The following is a 22,306-nucleotide window of genomic DNA, read 5'->3' as shown; positions in this document are numbered from 1 at the left end:
ATGTGCTTGTTTTTCTCCACTAACTAAGGGTGGATGAGAGTGGCTAGGTTAGGCTCAGATATCCTTAAGTCTGGCATCTCAAGTGAGGAGGCTTGAATCCCAATATATATATTTTTTTCCTGTGGCCCATCTCTGAGGCAAATAACTCTCTCTTTGCCTTCCTCTTTTTCTTCCAAATTTCCACATTTGTATTCACACCAAAAAGCTGGAGCAGCATATATGCCCTGATTTTCCAGGGGAGATTGCATCTTTACAGTTTTATTTTCTGTTCAGAAAAACTAGGGGCAAATTTAACACGTAATCAAGGCAGAGAACATAAGTGGTATAGAGCGTCATTTGCTTCATTGTCTCAGATAGAAAGACAGCATTAAAACAATAAAGGGGAAAAAAGCGTTTCCTCCCCAAAAAAGCAGTAGTAATTTTATAATTTCTTAACTTTTACCAGAAATAAAAGGCAAAAGAGAAAATAAAGTATAAGCAAACAGCATTAAATTGAAGCAAAATAGCCATCAAAGAGCTTTTGTCAAAAAAGGCAGCCATATATTCCAGCACTTACCATCACAGTCGCAGCTGCCGCAGCTGCCTGGGCTGCCACCGCAGCCTGGTTGGCTTGGTGTTGCGCCGCTTTGATTTTGGCCTGCAAATGTGCAGGAGGGTGAAAATACTTGCATTTCTCCCTCATGCAACGACCTTTTATGTAATCCATACACACGGTTACGGTGTTGTCGTTTGTGTCAATCATTGTGCTGTCTGCAGGATGTGCAAAGCGGCAATCAGTCTCTCCACGCGCACAGTTGCCTCTCTGGAACTCCCTGCACACCTATGTGCAAAACAGTGTTCATTGCAGAGGAAGGACCCAACAGCCTAAGGTTAAAGGGGAGGGAGAGCCCACAGCCCCAGAAAGACAGACCTTCCCCCTCCTCCAGCTACTGCAGTGAATTCAGCTTAATTAACCCTTTATCTCATTTGGGGGAGAAGGGAGAATAAAACATATCCATTTTACCCTTAAACATTTAGCTCCACAGGCAACTTTGTAGTATAACTGCTAAATGAACTTGACTTGCAACAGAAACTTTCCCAAATGTCTTTTTTTTTTCTCCTGCTCAGATAACACCCATAAAGGATACTCACTGAAGTAACTGCCCCTGTAAAACTAGCTCAGGATCACAAAATACTCAGTCCCTTTCTGACTGTACTTTATATTCATGCAACTCCACTGGCAGAGAAGAGGTTCCTCTTGCTGGTACCAGGGGGAGGTATGAACCAGATTCACCATATTTTAACACAGTCTACAAACAAAATGGACAGCTTCCTTAAAAATAATGAAAAAGAGGACAGAATGAACACACAGAGTTTTGTAAAAAGGAACGTGCTCTAAACATGAGAGCGTAGGCTTTTGGGGAAGGACATTCATTTCTGCAAGTGTCCCTTGGTCTTCTGACACGCGTGGATGAGAGGCTGTGCCGAGCCGGGCCGCGCAGAGACGCGTGGCCCCCAGTGAGGCGCTCGCTGAGCACGGCGGAGGGTTTGCCTAGGCAGCCTGTTCCAGCGCTGGTAACATTCAACATCTGCACGTGCAGCTCTAGGCTGGAAGGCTATAAAATCCCCCTACTACTGATAATGATTCATAAAAATCAGGGCAGAATTCATACTGTAACACAAATGTGGTTGTTTGTTAGGTATTTCATCAAAGCATACCCGAAAAGGCCTGTATATATTGTGGTTTAAAAGCTAAGCCATGGAGAGCTTCATAATGAAGAGGCAAATTTTATGAATAAAGCAACTTCGTGTTGTTTTCCATGTATTAAATTTGAGCAAACACACTACCTTAAAAATAACAACACACACAAAAAAGCCTTAATTAACACTGCCTGCAAGAGTAGAAATCCTGCCCATTTGCGACCTCAATATTTGTAGCAGTTAAATTTAAGCATAGCTGATAAAACAGAGTTATCCCAAGAATCTTTTACACATTCGAGTCGCGGTGGTGCCTACAGTACCTCCAGTTTATCAGTCCTGAGGAGCTTCTGGGTGGCAGTTGAACCGGGGACTGAGACCGGTGGACTTCCAGGAACTATGACAGGCGGCGTGGGTAGGATCTCGGTGGGGACTAAGCCAACTCCGGGTGTTACTGGTGTTAAGTAAGGAGCAAAGCTAATAGCCGTGTTCGTTCCTATTGTGGGACCCACTGGAAATGTGGGCTGCGAAATGAAAACACAGATCAAAATGAAAAAAATGGCCTTACCTTGAGAAAAAACTTAGCCAAGAGCTTATTAGTTGTCTTTTGCATGTTCTTTTTGGCACCAATTCATCTTCTTATTCAAACATTTCAAACAGCTGGCAAAACACACACAGCATATTCTCTTCTTTTAATCATGTAACACATTTTGGCAATTCTGTAACCTGAATCTCCATGGAGGTCCAGCTTACATTGCAGGCTTATTTACACATCTAAAACTAGAAATAACATAGATTTTATTGCTTTTTCTCAATACATGTTTCCTTAGGATAACATGCTGTTTTTCAAACTATCAGATTTCATAGGTGAAGCATTATTAACTATATTAAAAGCCATATTTCTAATAACAGCATATATAATGAGCTCTTCAGCATCCAACTTCCATCTGTTTGCATGCTGTATTTTGCCACCTCATGCAATTATATATTACTACGGCTCACACATCTAGAAACCTCACCTGTGCAAATGTTTGTGTGTTCAGCTGCCATTGGTGGCAAGCAGAATAAATATTATAATCTTGGCTGGACCCAATATTTAGAAAAGGATTATTCAGGCTTACCTAGAGACTTCATCTTACAAAATAAAAAAAATGACTAGAAGGAACGACAGGCGTGTAAAAATTCTAAAGCAAATCAGTGAAGTCATAACTAGAAGAAAGAGCACTTGTAAGATGCTAAAACCTGGCTCTACTAAATCAGAATAACCGACTTGTTAGCACCTATTCCACTGGGGATGGAGACAGAACATCAGCATGGTCAGACTATGGTCAGAAGCAGAAAGCTTTTTATTTCTGCAGAACTGGAGCTTACTCCAGAGAGTGAAGCTATAACTATAAATGAGAAAAAAATATGCAGAAAACCAGGACAAATCTCGGATTAGTTTTTTTCAGAAATTAAGTTTCCAAATAAACTGGCAGGTAGAAATAAATCACAGATGCAGAATACTAGAGAAAAACTTAAGAATGTTTAATGACGGAGGAACGTCTTCCTCATCAAGGCGGCCTGCATGGCCTCTATTAGAAAATAGAAGCCAGCCACACACATGATGTAGAAAACACGTCAGATAAAGCACAGGAGCTAAAGGGTTTATTTCTGTTTAGTTTTCTTTTTGTCTTAGGAACAAATTCCTAAATTATAAATGAGTCTGAGTTAGTACCAAGAAGATGCTGAGGGCAGCAGATTAGCCAGGATACTCAACCAAATGGAAATGGAATCCATCTGCCCTGGAGAGTTTAAAGCAAATAATGTTCTGTTTTTATCAGAGATCAAAACTGCTTGATATCAAACAGCACAGTTTATATCCCAAGTACTAGCTAAATTCTTTAAATTATAATAATGAAATTTATATGACTCAACAGTTCAACTATTTTGGAACAATGGGTGTTATATAAAATATAAATGCCAACTTTGTATCAGATACAATTCCAAGAATAAATATACATATCAAAAGACTTCTATAGAGATTTTTTTCCCTACTTTTTATCCATTTGGTCAAAGCTGAGTCATCCTAGTCTGGCAATTTATGTGAGACAGAGAGAAATAAAAGTCTTTATTTCTTTCACGGCAATCACTACAGAAAGCATTACGTAGCATCGCTGTAAAGTTCAAACGATGAACTGACAGATAAAAAAAAAGGATGGTTTTAATACTTAAAATCTGCAGTGTAATCTCAGTAATATTTCATGAAAATGTTGTGGAGGGGGTGAAAATTCAACCAAAACACATTATTACAATATATATATCCAAGATACATCTTACATGCATCTTAAAAGGTGATTAACTTGCCCACTAGGAGGACTGGAAGCTGAGTCATCAAGGACTTCAACACCCCAAAAAACTACATGTACAAGAAAGTCAGGGACTCGCACCTTACACCAAAATGTTTCAAGTGGAAAACAAGACTTGAAACAGAGGAATCAGGATTGAGATTGTTTAGATTCATCTGACCATACACAGATGTCTTCATCCAAGATGCAGACATTACTTGGCTCCTTTGACAATCCATAAAAAGAAAAAGGCACTTTTAAAACCCGGTCATCTAATCCTAAAGCAGACATCTGAAACAAACTAACTGGAGAGTATTTAAAACTGCTTATTTCTTTTGATAAACTGTAAAGAGACCTTGGAAACCCATCCTCAAAGCTGATGGCTACACTGTAGATGCCTCAAGTCAGAGAAAGAGATCTCACTTCAGTGCCTTATACTTGGAGTTTGAATTGAGAAAACAGCAGCAGCAGCAGCAGCAGTGTGCGAAAAGTTCAATTCAGGTGACTTGCCTAGCAATATTTTGGAAGTCTGGTACCATCTGGGAATAAGCTGCAAAGGCAACTCAGAGCAACTGATCATTTTCATGTACATCCAAAAATGCTGTTTATTCCTGCAAGACTCTGGCTTTATGTCATCTTCTGGATTTGAAGTGTTCCACATATCATATGCATAACCTCAAGATAAAATGCTGAAGTTTGTAAAGTGGACACATTTGTCAATTCTCTTCAAGTGTCTTATCCTGGGATATTTCAGATTTCAAGACAGTAAGAAAATACTATCTGGAATGACATGACTTTTTGCTCCTGATATTGGGATTAAATATTACTTAAAGCCACTCAGCCTCATAGACCTTTGCAAAGCTAGACAAAATGTGACATGAACTGAGTAAGAAAGAGAGAGAAAGAAAGAAGTTGAAGGAAAGAGAAAAATAGATGAAGCTGGGATAAAAATATTTCAACCAACAGTTATACTGCTTCCTATCTTTATATGCAAATTTAAATAAGTTTATTTCTAGTATCTCAGCAGTTCTAGAACTTAACAGACAGTAATTATTTTTATTGATGATACTTCAGGGAGCTTTTGCAGGTCAGTAGAGTCTTGTACCTCAACTTCACTTGCCAGTAACATCATCTGAGAAACACACTTACCACTGGCTGTAGTGGTGTTCCTGGAAACATGAACTGCATTTGCTGGGCAAGCATTGCTGCTGCAGTTTTTTGTTGAATTAAATTGTTCCTGCCATTGATTTCCAGTTGCGTTTTTAAATGTGTTGGTGGGTGAAGGTACTTGCAGTTCTCTCTTGTACAACGACCCTGGAAAATAAAAGTTACATGAATTGTTACATTGCTTTTGATGATAGTTTAATGCCTTGGGGAAAAATATTACACCATAAATTAAGCAAGAACTAATGAAATACTAGGTGTTTCCTGGGAACTCTGCAGCAAGCTGGGAGGAGCTGATGGCCTAGAGCTCTCCCTCAGCCCACTACCTCTCATTTGTCATTAAGGTCACCTAGGAAGAAAGAAAAAGACTTTGAAAATAGTTGATGGCATTTTAATTGGTTTAGTTGGTCACTCCCCTATTATTCTAATATTCTCCATATTATCTAGTCTGCCAGAATCACCTCTCAGAATATCTTGGCTAGGCTATTTGGTGTTACCATAACATAAATTTTATGAATCACATTATTGAAAACAAATCTAAACACTCTTTCAGAAAATAGGGCACTTTATATTAAAATATCTGCATATATGTGTCAGTAAATATCTAAAGAGCAACTTTCTGCATGTGTTCTCTTGTATGTTCATCTCCACTGCAGTTCTAGCTTCCTGTTTTAGTGCATCAGAAGAACTTTGAACTAATTCAAGTGACATCCCTTTACTATAAAAGAAAGAAGTCAAGCCAGTATTTTGGGAGACTAAATTTAGTAGCAGTACATAGGGCTAAATCTGAAGGAACACAGCAAAAGCAGAGTTCCTGACCAACCTGAACCCCAGAGTATGAGACAGCTACACAACAAAATGGCTGGGCTGTGGCCCTCAAGAGCTTGTGTAGTAAAGGAGTGGACACTCTGAGCGCTGCATGTTGACTGAAATGTAGACGCACTGATACATTTTTCCCCAGAAAAGGAAACCTGATGGTGCACTTGCAGGGTGTGAGTCCATCCCCACAGCTGCAGGTAGGATGCAAAGTTTAGAAGTTCCTCAATGACACATCCCATAAACAGTCATCAGTTTTAAGATCTGTGGCCGGAGGTCCTAAAGCATTGGTCAAACTGGCCTTGACACAATTAGAAGAAGGTAAGTTTCTAAATATAGAAAAAGTTTTAAAGTGGTCTTGAACCCTCCATTTACAGGTACAAGGGCTTTACAATTCTTAGCTAGATAGGAACACACACTTCTGTGGCCCAGACTAACTCACTCAGATCCCTAAGAAATATCGTATCGCAGCACACTCTGGAATGCGTACATACTCCAATATATGTGTACACACACACACACACTCCTGCAAGACTCCCAACACTACTGAATGCTCCTCATGTCCCAGAGCTAATGTTACACTCCCCACACACTGAAATGCTGCTGATTCTTGAGGATTTAATAGCTAGCGATAAGGGGTAAATTCAACATGTCCATGTCCTCCTGTACTGAGGCCAACGGGAATGTACATAAACAGACTTTTGAACTACTGGGAACAGCTCCTATTCCCTGCTAACTCCAGAACTGTTCCTGGTGCCTGGGAGTAGGTTAGGTGGCAGAAGCTGAAAGAGTTCAAGAAACCAATATAGATAAACAGGTCTCGGTGCTCAGGGACACTTTTTGTTGCTATTTAACTTGCTAGTAGAGAAGCAGTCATTCTCACTGTATCGTGCCTTCTTTCTGATGTCCGTGCATCGCTAATTCTGTCTGCTTTAATTAAGTACACAAAATAAAAGTAACTTTGTGAGCTGGCATGAACAAGAACAGGAATAGTCCCAATTTGCCTCGGACACAGAAGGTAGTTTGGCTCTTCCATTCACTGGGTAATAAGGCCATTGCCTTATGAGGTTAAATCACAACATGTTTAGTGCAGGCAACAAGCATGCTATTACGTTGGTGGATAAGCATTTCCTGATTAAGACATTTTTAACTGAGCCCTATTTAACCTTAATCTATTTTATATGTAAATAGTTTGTACAGCAAATATGGAAACAAAAAGAGCAATATAAAATCAAGCACCACTCATATCTATCTATGAAAACGAAAGTGATCCTGAAATACGGAGTCCGAGTAGCTCTCTACTTACTATCGTGGCTTTTTGAAGTGTCTTATGCCTGAAGAGAGGCAGCAGGCAGAACTCTAATACTATTTCAGAAAACACACAGCTAGTATGTACCAACACGGTAGGTTCTGCAAAGCAACCCTCAATGCACAAAAGATCGCTATTCCAAAAACATTCCAAAATAATCCAACCATATAGAAAACTTGCCTTCTCTCTCCATGCATCTCTAAACTTGCTCATATTTGTGCCTCATTTATTAGTTTTCTGAGCTGTTGGTTAGTAATGAACTCACCATGAAAGACTTCTGTGGCCCCTTCACGCTTCTATAGAAAGCACTGTAAACAGACCAAGCCTTGTTGAAATGAAATGACCCAAAAGAAACTGCAGTGGAATGACCACTGAAAACAGTCAGCAGATTAATTCAGTCCCGTCTACCAAAACGAAATAAAATGTGAGACCAGACTTCACTTTTTGGACCTGCAATGGTTGGAGGAAAATCCCTGAAAGTAACTTTTCATCAGCAATTGTTAATAAATGTTCTTCATTCCCATGAATTCCTGATGAGAATCATTTCAGAGTGCAGCTGGGCTGATGCCCAACTACTGATCAGCCCAAAAGCAAAAGAAGAAAGTCAAATTTGTTCTATCATCTCAGCTAAATGTGACCCTGGATTTCTTGTTTACTAAGAAATCAAACATGAAGTCCAACTGAAATGATAACGCACCGTGACCATACAGCAGACCAACGAACCATACACAAAATGAAATATCAACATGGCAGGTCAATGTCCACAAGCACAAGCACCTAGGCATCAACTGGCCCGTTTAGGAGTCTTGCCAAGAACTGCTGCGCTAGCAGGCCATCTCAGAGCAAACACTGTGCTTTGGTTTTAGGATGCACTGATCTCCCAAGCCCCTGAAACAAGATTTGGCTCATCATTCCACACCAAATCTTAGGAGTTTTGGGAGCTGCTCCATAGACATTCACTCCTCCTGGTGGAAGCAACACAGATTCTGTTAGATGGATGGGTCAGGCAGTGGGGAAAGTAACTACTTCCAAAATCTACTCCCACATACATGTCCTGAAACCGAGTGTACAGGCTGACAGATTGGCTTGAAAACTTTGTCCCCGGAACCTTCTCTCAGCCACGAAGAGGAGGTTATCGGCAAACACGTTGTTAACTGCTCTTCACTTTTTGTGCACATTCACTAAAATCATTCACTTCCCACGAGCTGTCTCCATACGGCAGCTGATGGATGGACACTGGATTAAACTCCCAGTACACCCGCACTCCTCTCATTCTGGAAGGGCTGTGCCTACTTCTGACTTCTCATTTCTCCAGCTCTGCCTCCTATAGCTCACTATAGGAACCAGCCCAATGCACAGGCTGCGTGTCAAGCAGGTGTGGGAACGTTTTGGCACAAACAGAGTTTTTCTGCTGCTAATACACCCGGGAACATGCTGGGGATGTGCCACAGGTCCCACTGCAGCGAGGGAGCGGGACACGGAAAGGAAGCGCACACGGAGCTGGACCTCCAAGGTCTCCCAACCCAAGTGCAGCAACAGGAAGCTCTGCTTCCAGGGGGGCAATGGTCTCCAGAGTGGCTTAGTATTAGAAAAATATCTCTTAATGATGAGCCATGTCACACCACTCCTTCTTTTTCTTTTCTTTTTTTTTTTAATCAACTGATTTCCCATGAAGAACAATGGAAGGTTTTGTCTAAAATCAATAGCACAAAACAAGGCTAAAGCCTGGAGTATATTAAAAAGCTATGTATGGGCTAAGAACTGTAATTTTAAAAGAAGAAAAATAAAGCTCATGCAAAAATAACATCCCATGACTGTGCATATTAAAATACTAAGAAAGCATTTCCTGTCTACAAGTTGTATGGCTACAGCTCTCTCTTGAATCTTTTATTAATCCACAATGTTCTTCAGTATTTTACTATGGCTTTAATAGTAGCAATAATAATAATTCATCCAGGTCAAGGCTGTGGATTGCCTATGCATAATGATTCACAATATTGCCCTTAGGTTTTACTTACTAAAATTACCTTTATCTTTCATAAAATACAGAGGTTTGAATTTTATTATAAACAAAAGCAAAATTATAAGGTTTCTTTTATATTTGAAGCTGACAGTCAACTAACACATCCACATTCATTTAGTCCAGGCACTGAAAATGATAGCTTTTAAAGGCAGGAGTCGATACAGGTTGTTAAAACGCTTAGCATAGAAGCCTGGAAGTAAACGAAACAGCCCTGGTTCACAGAGTGAATCCAAAAAGCTCGTGGCATCCTTCTCTGCATGAAAATTATTTTGCAAAAGTGGAGTCTAATTCAGACTGGAAGGGACCTCAGGAGGTCTCCAGTCCAACTTGCGCAGACCAGGTTGAAGCTCGGGGCTTCATCCAGCTGGGTTTAGAAAGGCCTCCTAACCTCTCAGGTAGCTGGCTCTGCTGCCGGCCTTCATTGTGAAAAGCTTTTCCTCATGTCCAGGATGAACATCCCTTGTTTCAGCTTGTGGCAGTTGTCTCACGTCCTCCCACGTTCACACGAAGCTTTTTAAACCACACCAGATATACACCAAGACCTCATCATGCACCACACGGCACTTGGGGAAGGCAGCAGCCTCAGTACTTCCAGTTAATTTGCCAAATCTCTATAAACTCCCAAATTCCTTCTGTGCCCCATTTCCCTCCTTCCCCATTTCCTCCTTCCCCAGCTACCCTTCTCCTCCCACGACTCCTAACTATAGACTGGGAAACAGGCAGGCAGTAAATATAACTTGCTCACGCTGTGCATGTCCTGAACGGCCAGCCAGAATGTGCATGTGGCTGGCAGACCAGATTAGCAAAGAGCTCAATTTGTGCTGTGGCCTTTTCCTTAACTGGGCAACAGTTTGGGTCTCTCCCTTTTAAACAGGCACGGATGTTTGCATAACTAGCAAGAATTTTCTGATGTGCCTTTTAGATGTCTGCTGCGAGCACATGTGCCTGGAATTGGCCAGGGTACTCACAAGTTATTAGAGTGTGTGGATGACTGACAAAAATATGGATAGTGCAATTATGCAAGCTTTGTTTCCTTAAGAACACGAGCTAAAATTAACAAATGCAGATGAAATCGTGTGATATCTCTGGATTGCATATGCAGCTTTATGAAGAAAAAAAAAAAGTATGGGACTCCTAAGACATGACTGGCTTTAGAAGGTATTTAAACAACTGGTTCTTCAAGAGGAAAATGATTTTCTGGTTTCTGGCTTACTCTGAGAGACTAGCTCTCCAAATATTTGCTGGAGTTAAAACACACACACACCAAAAAAATAGAAAACAAAACAAAACAACAAAAAAAGAGCACCTAGTGCTACAAGAACCCCTGCAACTGACAAAACAGTGCTATTTTCTGTATCATCCTGCTTCAACAAACTAGCACATGGCTATAAAGATCAGGTGGCACTCTAATGAGCCGGAGTGTTTGCAAACATGGGCATGCTCGCTCGCTAGCCATCACCTGCTTGGTGTCGGTGTCGGGTATCTGGAGATATTACATACCGTCCAGCTCTTACTTCTTGGCAGAGGAAGAGCTAGTGCAGGGCAGGCTGCTGTCTGGGCTGTGGGAGCAAGAATAGCCCCGAGAGAGCCACGTCAGCAGCCGTGAAGGTAACTCGGCCCGGAACGAGCGCTCCTCGGGACGCGTTCCGGATGAGGCCGCTCCATCTCCTCCGGGCTTCCTCCTCAGCAGCCCCTTGGCAAGTGCGGGACGGGAACACGCGCAGCCTCGCTCCATCCATTTAACAATTCCACCATTACGTAAAAAAAGGGAATTCTCAGTTCCAGTAAGGTTGTGCTCTGCAAGGCTAAAAACAGACCCAGGCAGTAGGAGGGCAGGGTAGTTCGAGATACCGCGCTCCCGTCCACAGGCAGCGACACTAACCCTGCCACCCCGAAGTGTCTAATTCAAAAATTGTTATTCGAATACTGAAAATAAAATTTAAGGAAAACACTAACTCGATATTCATTCGGGTACCCAGAAGTGATGATTCCTCTTATTCAACAGGACTGACTTTTATATATTTGCCTTTATATTTTATTATGCCAGAACTCAAAACAGCAACAGCATATTTGACACTCAGAATTAAGGAAGAATACTACATTCCAGTTTGGATAGAGTTAAAAAGTATTTTCCATCTAACATCACAATATTGGAATTCAATTTATATTTGCAAGTCTATCTGCTTATTAACTTATCTCAGCAAAAAAGTAGACTACTCACCACCATTAAGTATTCCCTCTGTGAACACATACTATTTCAATCTACAGAACTATACATGCCTGTAGAGTTAAGCGTATGTGCAAAGACTTAGAAGATTTACTTAAGCCTCTAGAGTGATTTTTAATAGTTTCTTTTTTTTATGTCACTTATTATTTCTTCCTCTAAGGTATAGAAAAAGTGCTTCAAACAATTTTTTTAGTTTTGCATAATTTTGTATCTAGAGTATGCAAATATGCATGCTCTTGAAAAGAAAACATGATTTCTTTAACGTAAGTAGAATCTTATTTTATAGATTTTCCTATTAAATTGAGATCAGAATAAGATCCTGTATCCTGAAAATGAGACATACTTGAACTACTTGAACTACTTGAGGAAAAGTATAAAAAATTCACAAGTATCAAACTATACTAGTAACAGGAATATGAAATTTTTGATGGAGAGTTCAATTGTTTCAATATTCATTTGCTGCCAATATACCTCACTAACACAATGACCTAAAGGAAAAAATATATTCAAAAAAACAAAACCCAAGCTTTTACACTTGAAATAACTCAGCTGTTGGATCTGTTTTCTCAAAAAAAAAGGCAGAAATTTTGCAGAACAAATTAATTCCTTATTTCTAAAGCTACCTTGCAAGCCACCCACCCATGATAGTGAGTGTGCATACATATTTATATGCACCCACACAGTTCCGTTTCAAGAAAAAGTAGAAGGCAAATTCACCTTCTTGAAAGTCAAAAGAGAAATGAAAGCAAAAAATTCTCAGGTGACTTCAGCTTGATTCAGTTTCCAAAAAGATAAGAAATCCCATTAGCTACTCTTCTAACGATTTCAATTATTTGTAAGAAACTAAAAGCTGGCGTAATACAAATGATCATTTTATTCATAAAATTAGAGAACAAGAACTGCCAGTAATTGACATGAAGAGATAGAAAATAACGAAGAAAAATAGAAATCTTACAAAGAGATGGAATCTCTAAATGTCGTGTCTTAACACTAAAGACTTAATAGAAGATACTTATTTAAGTGGGAAAAAAAAAAGACAAAATGTTCTACTGAAGAACACATTTGCAATGCACAAAGAAGAGCCCTGAGTCTCTCAAGATGCTCTTTCAAACAAATGTTGAGAAGGATGGCTATAGAGAATGGTTTAATAATTTGCCTTACGATATCCAGGGAAGTGTACTCAATATTAAATTGCTCTGAAGAAAAAGAGTTCAAGCAGATATTGCAGATGCCAAAAAAGATGCTTATGAAATTGTGAACGATTTGTCAAATAGCCTTGAGATTAATTTCACAAATAAGACAAAGACATTTAGCCAAAGGAACAACAGTTTCAAATTGCTACCAATTTATTTTATTTCTGTGTTTGTTGCCTTAGAAATAACTTGAGAAAAATAGGGAAATAAAAGTTTCTTCCCCATTACTTAGCCTCTTTTCTGTTTTCCATTTTTCCCTATCATTGGCACTCAAGATCTAAAATAGTTCTTTTTACATTAGTTCCTTGTTTGACTGTCAATGTTGATGACTATATCTCAAGAAATGATAGACAATGCTGAAATAAATCTTTACTCTCAGGTACACAGGAAACTTCCATGGAATAAAAGGAAGTCAACATGAAAATGTAGGAGAAAACTCCTATGGAACCAACATAAGGGAAGCAGAGGAAAGTCTAACCTTATTTATATAAAATACTTAAAATACATTATTTTTATTGCTTTTGCAGAGAGACTCTTCACATGTTGCAAAGTCACTGGGTACAAGGCACATTTCAAGCACACAGCTCCTCTCATGGAAAGAGTATATGCAGTCAGCAAATTAACTCAAGAAGAGTTGCGAGAAGAGAGACAACATTCCCACTCTGCATATTCTGAAAAGTAAAAATATCTGCAGACTCATGCATGTACGACAGAAAGTATGTTTAAAATCTCTATGGAGTCTCACCATGTGCTGCCAAGGGCCCTGCACACCGTTCAAGGATGACTGGGCTGCACTCATGCATCAACTCACTACAGTGATGGCCCGTTCTTGACACAGAAAAAAAATGCGTCAATTTTAGACGGGACCGAACTGTAACTGAGGATAACAATGATTTTTTTCACTGGTAAACAGCATACTTGATCATAAGTTTAACTTGACTGAAAAAAACAAGAACTGAAAATTTGGGTAAAAGCAATTTTCTTCAACTTTTCTCACTTTCTCAAGAGCAGACAAAAATAGCCATTCTAGAAGTAGCAACAGTAAAAAAAGCTAAATTGTCTGACTGCAGGTCAGCTGGCAAAAGAAAAGGGAACAGTGGTGTAGCAGAAGAATAGCACATACTAAATTCTGACCAGATAAGACAAGGAGTGTGGCACGGCTTCACTGCCTAATAAATGTCTTTCCTCACCATTTTTGTAATTTGTCTAAAAGTCTTCAAGGAGACATATGCTTATTTTAATTCACACTTGCTCATATGAACAGAAGTGAGTTTAAACTCCAAGCTGTGCTTTAACTTGGTTTGGAAACAACATTCTGCAGCAAGAATGTAGGCAAAGATAACTGAAATAGTGACAATTGTCACTGAGATGCTTTATTTCTCTGACAGGGTGAGAAGCCCTACAACATCTCTGCACACAGACCATACTCTCCAATGCTCATGCAATATGATGGACATATGGGGACAGGTCTTTGCTGGCTGGACATCCTCATGTTTCTCACAAATGGCTACAAAATTTGTAACACAGAGTAGGAGACACACTTTGGCAGTGAGGTGTCTGGCTGACCGGATCACAACAAAATAAGAAGATAATGTATTTTACAAAATACTATCCATTGCAGGGAATCTTGAGGAGATGTCTGAGAGTTGTTGAGAGCTGGTCACCCCAGAAAACAGGCTTCCACTTGGGAAAAGCTCATTAGCAAGATTTGGCCACTCTGCTGTATCAACGGATGGATCAAGTGTATCAATGGACTCAGCTAGCATGTCACGCAGGATGACAAACACCACGTACAGGCACCCAGGGAGAACCCTGGGGACATGTGTTTTCCAGCATCAACTCCTCAAGCAGGATGCACAGCCACCATACACCTCCGTAGGGGCCAAGAGAGGGATTGCCACTTGAGTGACTGCCCTTTGGCCACCAACGTGCTGTAGGCAAGTCACGCTATCGCTCTTCACATGGATGTTTTCACCCTGGCTTTGTCACCCATCTTCTGCTGAGCTCAGAAGCAGCTCTTTAAGGCAGAGGTTTCCTTACTCTCATATCTACACTCAATAATACACTGGGACTTTAGCGTTAACCTGAGGCTTTCTAGGCACTATTAGACTACAAATAATGAAAAAAGAAAAATTCTTCCCTTCTTCCTTCCTCTTCTTCCCCCAGTGTAGAATGTGGACTCTACTTAACAAACAACAGGAAGAAAGCAATACTCTAGTTAAATGCATGAACAGTCCAGGGCATGTTACCTAATGGGAAAGGTGAAAAGCCACTATCTTGTCTCTACAAAATGAAAGCATGTTTACCAGCCCTTAATGGCAGTGCTGAGGCTGCAGCTGTGTTATTAATAAATCATGGCTTTTGCTGCTGGGACCTGCCAGCAAGGGCTGGGCTCTGACAGCAGTTCTCAGTCCTCGGGAAAAACAGTGAAAATGCACAGAAATATTTTTAAGTTTTAAAAACACCATGTGTTTATAGCAGTATCAAAAAGCAAATTAAAGAAAAACATTCCTAAGATGAAAAAGGAAATATTCTTGTCCAAAAAAGAACCACAGATAAAATATCCTGCGCCATCCACAGCCATCAAGAAGCAGCAAGCCAATACCCAAAATAACATTGAAAGATACCATTTTTTTCTAGTATCATCCATAGAGAACAACTTCCTGCTAAGTGTTCCTCCTTTCTCACCCTTTTCCACAGACAGTCCATGCTCCCTCTCTTCCAAGCATGGCCTTCATGCACAAGAGTGATTTATTCCAGTCCCTATCTTTTCTTCAAGTCTGACCTACCTTGGATTCCCCTGTCTGGAGAGGGTAAAGCAGCACTTCTGCCTGGAGGGTTAATCAGATCCCTGACTCCCGAGCAGCAGGACACCAGCCTTAATGCTGTGAATTAGCCAGAAAATCAATAAAATAGATCAACTTAAAGAAAGGGCAGGGAGGACAGTGACTAGAAGCCCAAAACTCTAGTAGAGGGGGAAAAAAAAAAAGCAACCCCAACAGCTTAGTGACCAAAAACAACTTTTCTTTTTGGTGAGGGGTTCTTCTTCCCCCACTCTTTATTAGCAAATTCCATAAGACCTAACAAAAAAAGCAAGAGGCATAGAGCATTTACATTTATCTCAACTGGTAGCTTTACAGAATTAGGCCACTTTATCATGGCTCTGAGAAAAGATAAAGACACATTAAGATGTCTTATTGCCTTATTTGAATGCTGCATTCATTTAAGTACTGGAATATGTGACTTCAGTCTTGAGAGTGCTAATACCTCCTCGATACTCTGTTGAAGGAGCAGATAACAATCCTTTTCTTTAAAACAGATCCAGCTAAATACAACTCTAGGTTAATCTCAAATTAAAAGATTGCCTGTAGGTTTTCTAAGGCATATCATCTCCATGACTTTGGGAGGAAGGTACACATCAGATGACAGAGATCACTACCAGCGATTACACTGCAACTACGCTTTCAAATGCCCCCTCTGCTGATGTCCGCTGTATCTCCCTTCTTCAGTGTTGTGAGGAGATGTGGTGATACCTCCCTTACATGATCTATCTAGCATTTTGCACAGGCCTCTCTCCCAGTCAGTGAACAGGCAGTCAACACTACTTCTTTTTAATCCCGACAGTCAGTGCTTTAACTCACATGCATACACTGTCTGAATGCACAGTGTTATTCACTTCCTTTTGGGCCGATCTGGAGGGTTAACCATATATGAATGGCTTTACTTAAAAATATAAATGGATTTCTCAGTCTGTCTGTGAGATTAGATAACCCTATTCCCATTTTACACTCAACAAACTGAGGCCAAATATGGTTAAAATGCTGAGAAGCGTCTGCAGCTTCTGTCTGCAGTCCTGTCTTGCCTTTGCTTTATGGTTGTGCACAGTCAGCACACACAGGAGCTCCAGGTCACTATTCCGGCTGTTGATTTGGGGGAGTACAGCCATTTAACAGTGAAAATTACAGTTTAAGGGATTTGTTCCCTGTTCCCGAGAGCAGAAGTGAACTTCTTTGACCAAGAGGCCACCATCTCTTGTTCTGCAACCACATGCCTTGCCTGTGCCCAGCTTTCAAGGAAGGAAATGGCGCCCTTTGTACGGACACCTCACATACCTGACTGACCTCCCTCAACGCACTCCACAACGTCCATGCAAGGAGGCTGAGGGGCCTGTGCAGAATTAAAGACTGGAAGGGAACGCACACTAACATTATGTGAACAAGGCATCCCTAATCTATTTCCCTTAAGTCCTGGGGCATCAGAGGATCCTAACCTTTCAGTTCACACTTCGCTAATGAGCTGAGCGATCTGCAGTAAGAAACAAATCCTGCCTGAAGGCTCCTGAGCTATTTGCTGACAGCACAGGAAAGTGAAGGAGGCTTTTATGGTGCCCTTCAGCCCTGGGAAGGCCATGTGCCCAGGGACTGCAGGCCATGAAGAACTTATGGCTCCTGCTGCCCGGGAAGTTTCCATGCCCTGTATTCTCCCCCAGGTCCCTCCAGTGCCACAGTCCTCTCCTCCCACCAGTTCAGCTGGGTGAGTGAACTCCCCATCGTGTTCAAGGTCTCTCCCTCTGCCAGTCCTCATGGCCCACCTCCTACAGCCTCTCTTCTTTTCCGGCTCCCATTTAGTTGGGTTTTATGATGCCTTTCCCACAAGGAGCTCAGTCAAAGGGAGCACTGAAAATGGAAGAAGATTTCCCTGGCTCTCCAGCTGCAGGCCTGATGCCAGAAGGAGCAAACGCAGCGACAGTAGTGTCCAGCTCTGCAAGCACTGAGCTGAAGCAGGTTCAAGGCACACCGAGGCTGTCTAACGTGGATGCCTGCCCATGCAAAGCCTCTGCTGTGCATACACAAAGTGCAAGTTTTGATACTTACAAAACAAGCAAATCTGGGAGAAATTTTACAAAAACAGCAAAAGGCAAATTACCGATATCAGAGCAAGATCTCTGATCTTGCTAGATCTCAAGTTTCAGATGTGAAAAATGAAAAATAAAGTTCATTAATGAACCAGTTTTAAGAAACACTTAAGAAGGAAAAGGGAGGTATTTACCTCTTAGATGCTTCTCAAAAATGGTAAAAGTGTTTCATAGAAGCTTTAACAGTATGAATCAGCTACTCCTATGCTTCACCCCAGATAATTACATTTTCAGCAAAATACAAATCATTGAGAAGTAGAATATTATATGGAATGTGGTTGGGCAAGATTAAATGCAGGTGATGCCGATGAAACACTGGAAGGTAATAAAACACTCATATACGCCTCATTAACACACCCAACCAAAGACTAATGATCACACGCGCTCCAAGCACTTATTGAGAAATACATTTCTTAAAACATTGTGACAGTGAACAAAACATTCAGTAACATGTTAAAAATGAAATCTGCAAGCCAAATGACCATTTGTCTAGAAACAATTTTAAAGAAATTGGCCCTTGCTGACACACTCTGTAGATAGAGCAAAGACATCAGTGATGCCCATAAGCACACGTGGCGTGCCAAGGCAAACTCTTGGTTCTGTGTCAAACCTACTCTTCTCTGTCTTCTCCAGTGTCCAAGTAAAGCCTAAATAATATATGCAGAAATTGTGTAAATCACAACTATTTGACTTAAACAAGGAGTTCTCTGATTTGTTTGCTTCAATATTCTTAAGATGAAGAAGTGACCATTTACCTTCACACTCTAACCCTTATTTACCATGTAGACGAAATTCATTAGTTATTGCCAGGCAGTCAAATCATCTGCAGTAGAATGAGCAGATCTACTTGAATTTATGAATCACCTTTGAGATTTGTTCTTCTTTTTATGGGCTTTTACCGGAGACAAAAAGGTGATGAACCAATAACTTTCTGTATTTGTTTACTAGAAGCCTCCATGGGTTTTCACTACTCTCATGTTTCTGAGGAAAAACTCACTCAGGGTCTTGCAATACTGTACTTGAAACACGAATTACAAGACCACATAATTCATGACTTTCCTCCACGATGAGAGGAGAGCATTTTCACTATAGCAAATATATCTGAGCAGTAGTTCCAAGACAAGGGTCTCCACAGAACATCTTTTTTGTCAAAACACTTCCCTTGTTTGGGTGCCAGGAAAGTAGGGACAAGGCACAGTTAGAAGCAGAAGGCCAAGCCAAGGCTTCTGTCACTCCTTTTTATGCAAAAGTGGCAACACTGAAAAAATGAGGCCACTCCAGCTCAACATTATACCACCCGTGATTGACAGAACTTTTCTCTCTCTGCTCCTTAACAAGTATGGAGAGAACAGGGGTGTCAAGAAATTGTCCTTCTAAAAGAGGAAAGAGGAGAAGAGAACAATAATGAAGTCCCTAAAACCACATCTGACACCTGGAGGAGTCATCCAGCTTGCCACCTGGCCTGGTTTGTGGCTGAACTCGTGGCCTTCGTCATTGCTGAGAAACATTCATCGTGGCTGCACTGTGGTCAGGAAGGGCTTCAGTTTAAATATTCTTTATAAATCTCAGAAGGCTGAAGAATGCATTAAACTAGAACTCCACAAACCAAAACAAAGTTTTATGGAAGAAATACATAATGATCTCATGCTTTTCACGAGAACACTTCTTTCAGGGCCAGCAACCATGAAGTACTTGTTTCTATTTTCTATTTTTATTTGTCTGATACGCACATCGTAATGTGATTAAAACTGCCGTGACACTTCAAATTCTATCTGAAGGAAGGACATACAAGTTAAAATGTCATATGGTACAAAATGTTATTCATTATGGAAACATTCAAGATTCAGATTTCTCATAATGCCTTGGCAATTGCAAACAGTCTGGAAAAGAAGTATTTACATGGCTAAATTGGCGGGATTTTTTTCCCATCCTGCTGCTGCTTCCCATCCTGCAGTGAAGAAAAATGATGATGGATGAGTACCATTCATCAGGAGAAACAGTCATAATATGAGATCACTAACCAGCATCCAGACAGGGTTTAACCAACTCCCTTATTTAATCAATGGGGATTCAGTTTCTGGAAGGAGAGAGGGCTAGAGGGAGTTTAGATAATGCTACAAATTTAGCACTAACATATTAAAAACGGGAAGATTTTAATCAGCAAGCCGTGCTCAGTAAAATCCATTGCCAACTGCCCCACAGGAGAACTCGCTCACCTAATACTGACTGTGCAATGACTTGATCGGGCCGCGCCAAGCGCTCCTTTTGCCACGATAACAAGCCAGGGGCCACAGCCTGACTTCCTTTGTCAAACGTAACATAAAACTGCACGCGAAAGGTGCAGCTCCTGCTACCAGCAGTCACTTACCTCCTACCACTCGCTCATTAGGCAGCCTGTAAATACCATTCTTTAGGCTATTAGTCCCCCATGTTACCATTTTTAGCAAAGCCCTGTCCCCACACAAGCCAAGTACACAGCAAGTAAGCAGGCTGTTGGAAGGACTGTGATCTTCTGCCTTCAACTCCAGACAGGCCCTGTACTACAGGGTCGGTGGATAACATATAGGCAGACATACATGCACACATACATGTCCTGTAAATAAATGCATGGGACAAATGGCAATCTCTACAGATGGACTTTGCTAATGAAGATTATACCATTACTTCAGGGTACCTTACCTTCTAAACAGTTTTACAGTGAGGTTTTCATAAGGGTGCATCTCTCTGCCTTCTTCAGAGATGTCATCTTTGGTGCAGAGATTGCTTTGGCAATGCATAAAACAAGACTGCTCCCCCAGCACGTAGTCACTAGCTTTACAGTGATTTGGTTCCATTTGTTTTTGTAAACTTTTTAGATACTTTAGAAGCAGATTGATTAGAAGTAGCTTGTTTTCCTACTCCAGCTCAAATGTAATATAGTAAACAACCTCAACTTGGCAAGTAACCTCAGCAGAAAGTAACAGACTGCCAATGTGGGAAATGTCTGTAATGAATATTAAATTGACATTAAGAATACAGCAGTTCTGTTAACATTGTGCTAACAAGAAAATTGTCTCCTCCAGTAGACGTCACTGGGCTTTTTGTTTATTTTGCATTACCAACCCACTCTGAAATCCCAGTGTTTCACTAGTAAGTATTTATCTGAGTTCTTTTCAGCAGTGTCAACAGGTCTCAAAGTTTCAGTGAACAGAGAATTCCAAATTAGCTTTAAATGTCAGCTCTGCTTTGAGTGGAGCAAATGTAGCGTATATTGAAGGAGGACTCAATACAAGGCTCGTCACACGTACAGACACCCACCATACTGTAGACCATACTTGATTAGCTTTCCTGTGCTCTAATCCTAAGAAAAATAAAACGAGGACAGCAGAACTGCAGAAGCATGCCTCTAGGATTTCCTTGGCCAGCTGCATTTAACAAGTACCAGTTTTTCAGTTTTAACTAGTTAAGACATGTTTGATTTGCATGTCATAGCAAAAACAGAGAAAAGGGAAGAGCTGTGGAAGACTTTCAAACATCAAATGGAAGATTATAAACAGCACGGCCTGCAAGCAAGCAATTTCTGGAATGTACTACAGAAAGCACAGGAGAATCCCCCAGCAAGAGATACTGCAAAAGCCAACCCTGTTTAACAAGTGGAATTACCAGTTTGGAGTCTAGAGGGAAATAATACAAAAATACCCTTTGCATCTGCTTTAACCAACCACTGAGAGCAGAAGCACCAGGGCCATGAAACTGTGAAAATTCTTGGCAGTTAACAAGGAAAACCCCAACATGCAAGGTTATTATATATAGCTATAGAAATACAAAGCCTTATAGAGTTGTTAACTACTCATTGAATACTACAATTAAGGAGGAACTGAAGCTTTGTCACTGTAAAGCTGAACAATTTCAGATACATTTTAATATATTCAACTTGCTGTAAGCAAGTTATAGAAATGAGAACTGAATCCTTTATATATCATGTTGATCCCAGATGGAAATTGTTAAGATATTTGAGGACCAGACAACAAATTAGGTATCTTCAAACATCTGTCTGCCAATTTCGCATTTATTTCTTGCAGACATACAAAGAACTCAGAGCACAACAAAGACCTCTGAAGTATGGGTTTAATGCTTTAAATGTATCTTTTATGACTGCTATTAAAAACAAAAACATACAAAAACAAGTGGACTTTTTTTCAGATCCCTCTGACTGTAAACAAGAGGACAACCTGTTACGGTGGAAATGTGATGGCTACCACCACTCTCCCACAAATTGCCTATTACTAACAGCGGAGGATGACTGAGGCAAGGGAGTATTCGCCTGTCTGGGTACAAGGCAGTCATCCTGGGACATTTCTCCTTGCCAGAGCATGGTCCAAGCAGACACTGTGGGTTCCTGATCTGAGGAGAGCTGTCTTAAGGTTGGCAGAGTCCTTCAGCCACTGGATAACGCACTGTACTCCGTGGTCATATTCCCTCTTCCCACGCTGACAGAGGGAATACCTGAATAGCTCTGAGTAGCTGCACTGGGTGTTGAAGGGTTTAGAGTTGGACCATCATCTTTGAAGGCCTTTTCCAACCATAATGATTCTGTGGGAGCTCCGCGATTGCTGGTCTCACAACTGCCCAAGAGCCAGTACCCACCTCCTCTGAGGTCCGGGCAGAAACACAGT

The 22,306-nt window shown here is 40.8% G+C and overlaps 1 protein-coding gene across 9 annotated transcripts in view; it reads right to left on the bottom strand.

Moving 5' to 3' along the window:
• Positions 1–22,306, bottom strand: part of MBNL2 (muscleblind like splicing regulator 2) — a 106,464-nt gene that overhangs the window by 29,684 nt on the left and 54,474 nt on the right. For all 9 annotated transcript variants that reach the window (XM_088523318.1, XM_088523321.1, XM_088523323.1 and 6 more), the window contains 3 exons: positions 5,154–5,318; positions 2,001–2,201; positions 557–820 (listed from right to left, as the gene is read on the bottom strand). In XM_088523318.1, the coding sequence (XP_088379444.1) occupies positions 557–820; positions 2,001–2,201; positions 5,154–5,318 (630 nt within the window). The remainder of the gene's footprint in view (positions 1–556; positions 821–2,000; positions 2,202–5,153; positions 5,319–22,306) is intronic.

Source organism: Tinamus guttatus, unplaced genomic scaffold (genome assembly GCF_059628265.1).
Source record: "Tinamus guttatus ecotype Peru unplaced genomic scaffold, ASM5962826v1 Tinamus_guttatus_pri_ptg000180l, whole genome shotgun sequence".
Taxonomy (NCBI): Eukaryota; Metazoa; Chordata; class Aves; order Tinamiformes; family Tinamidae; genus Tinamus; species Tinamus guttatus.
This window is presented reverse-complemented; position numbering and strand designations above follow the sequence as displayed.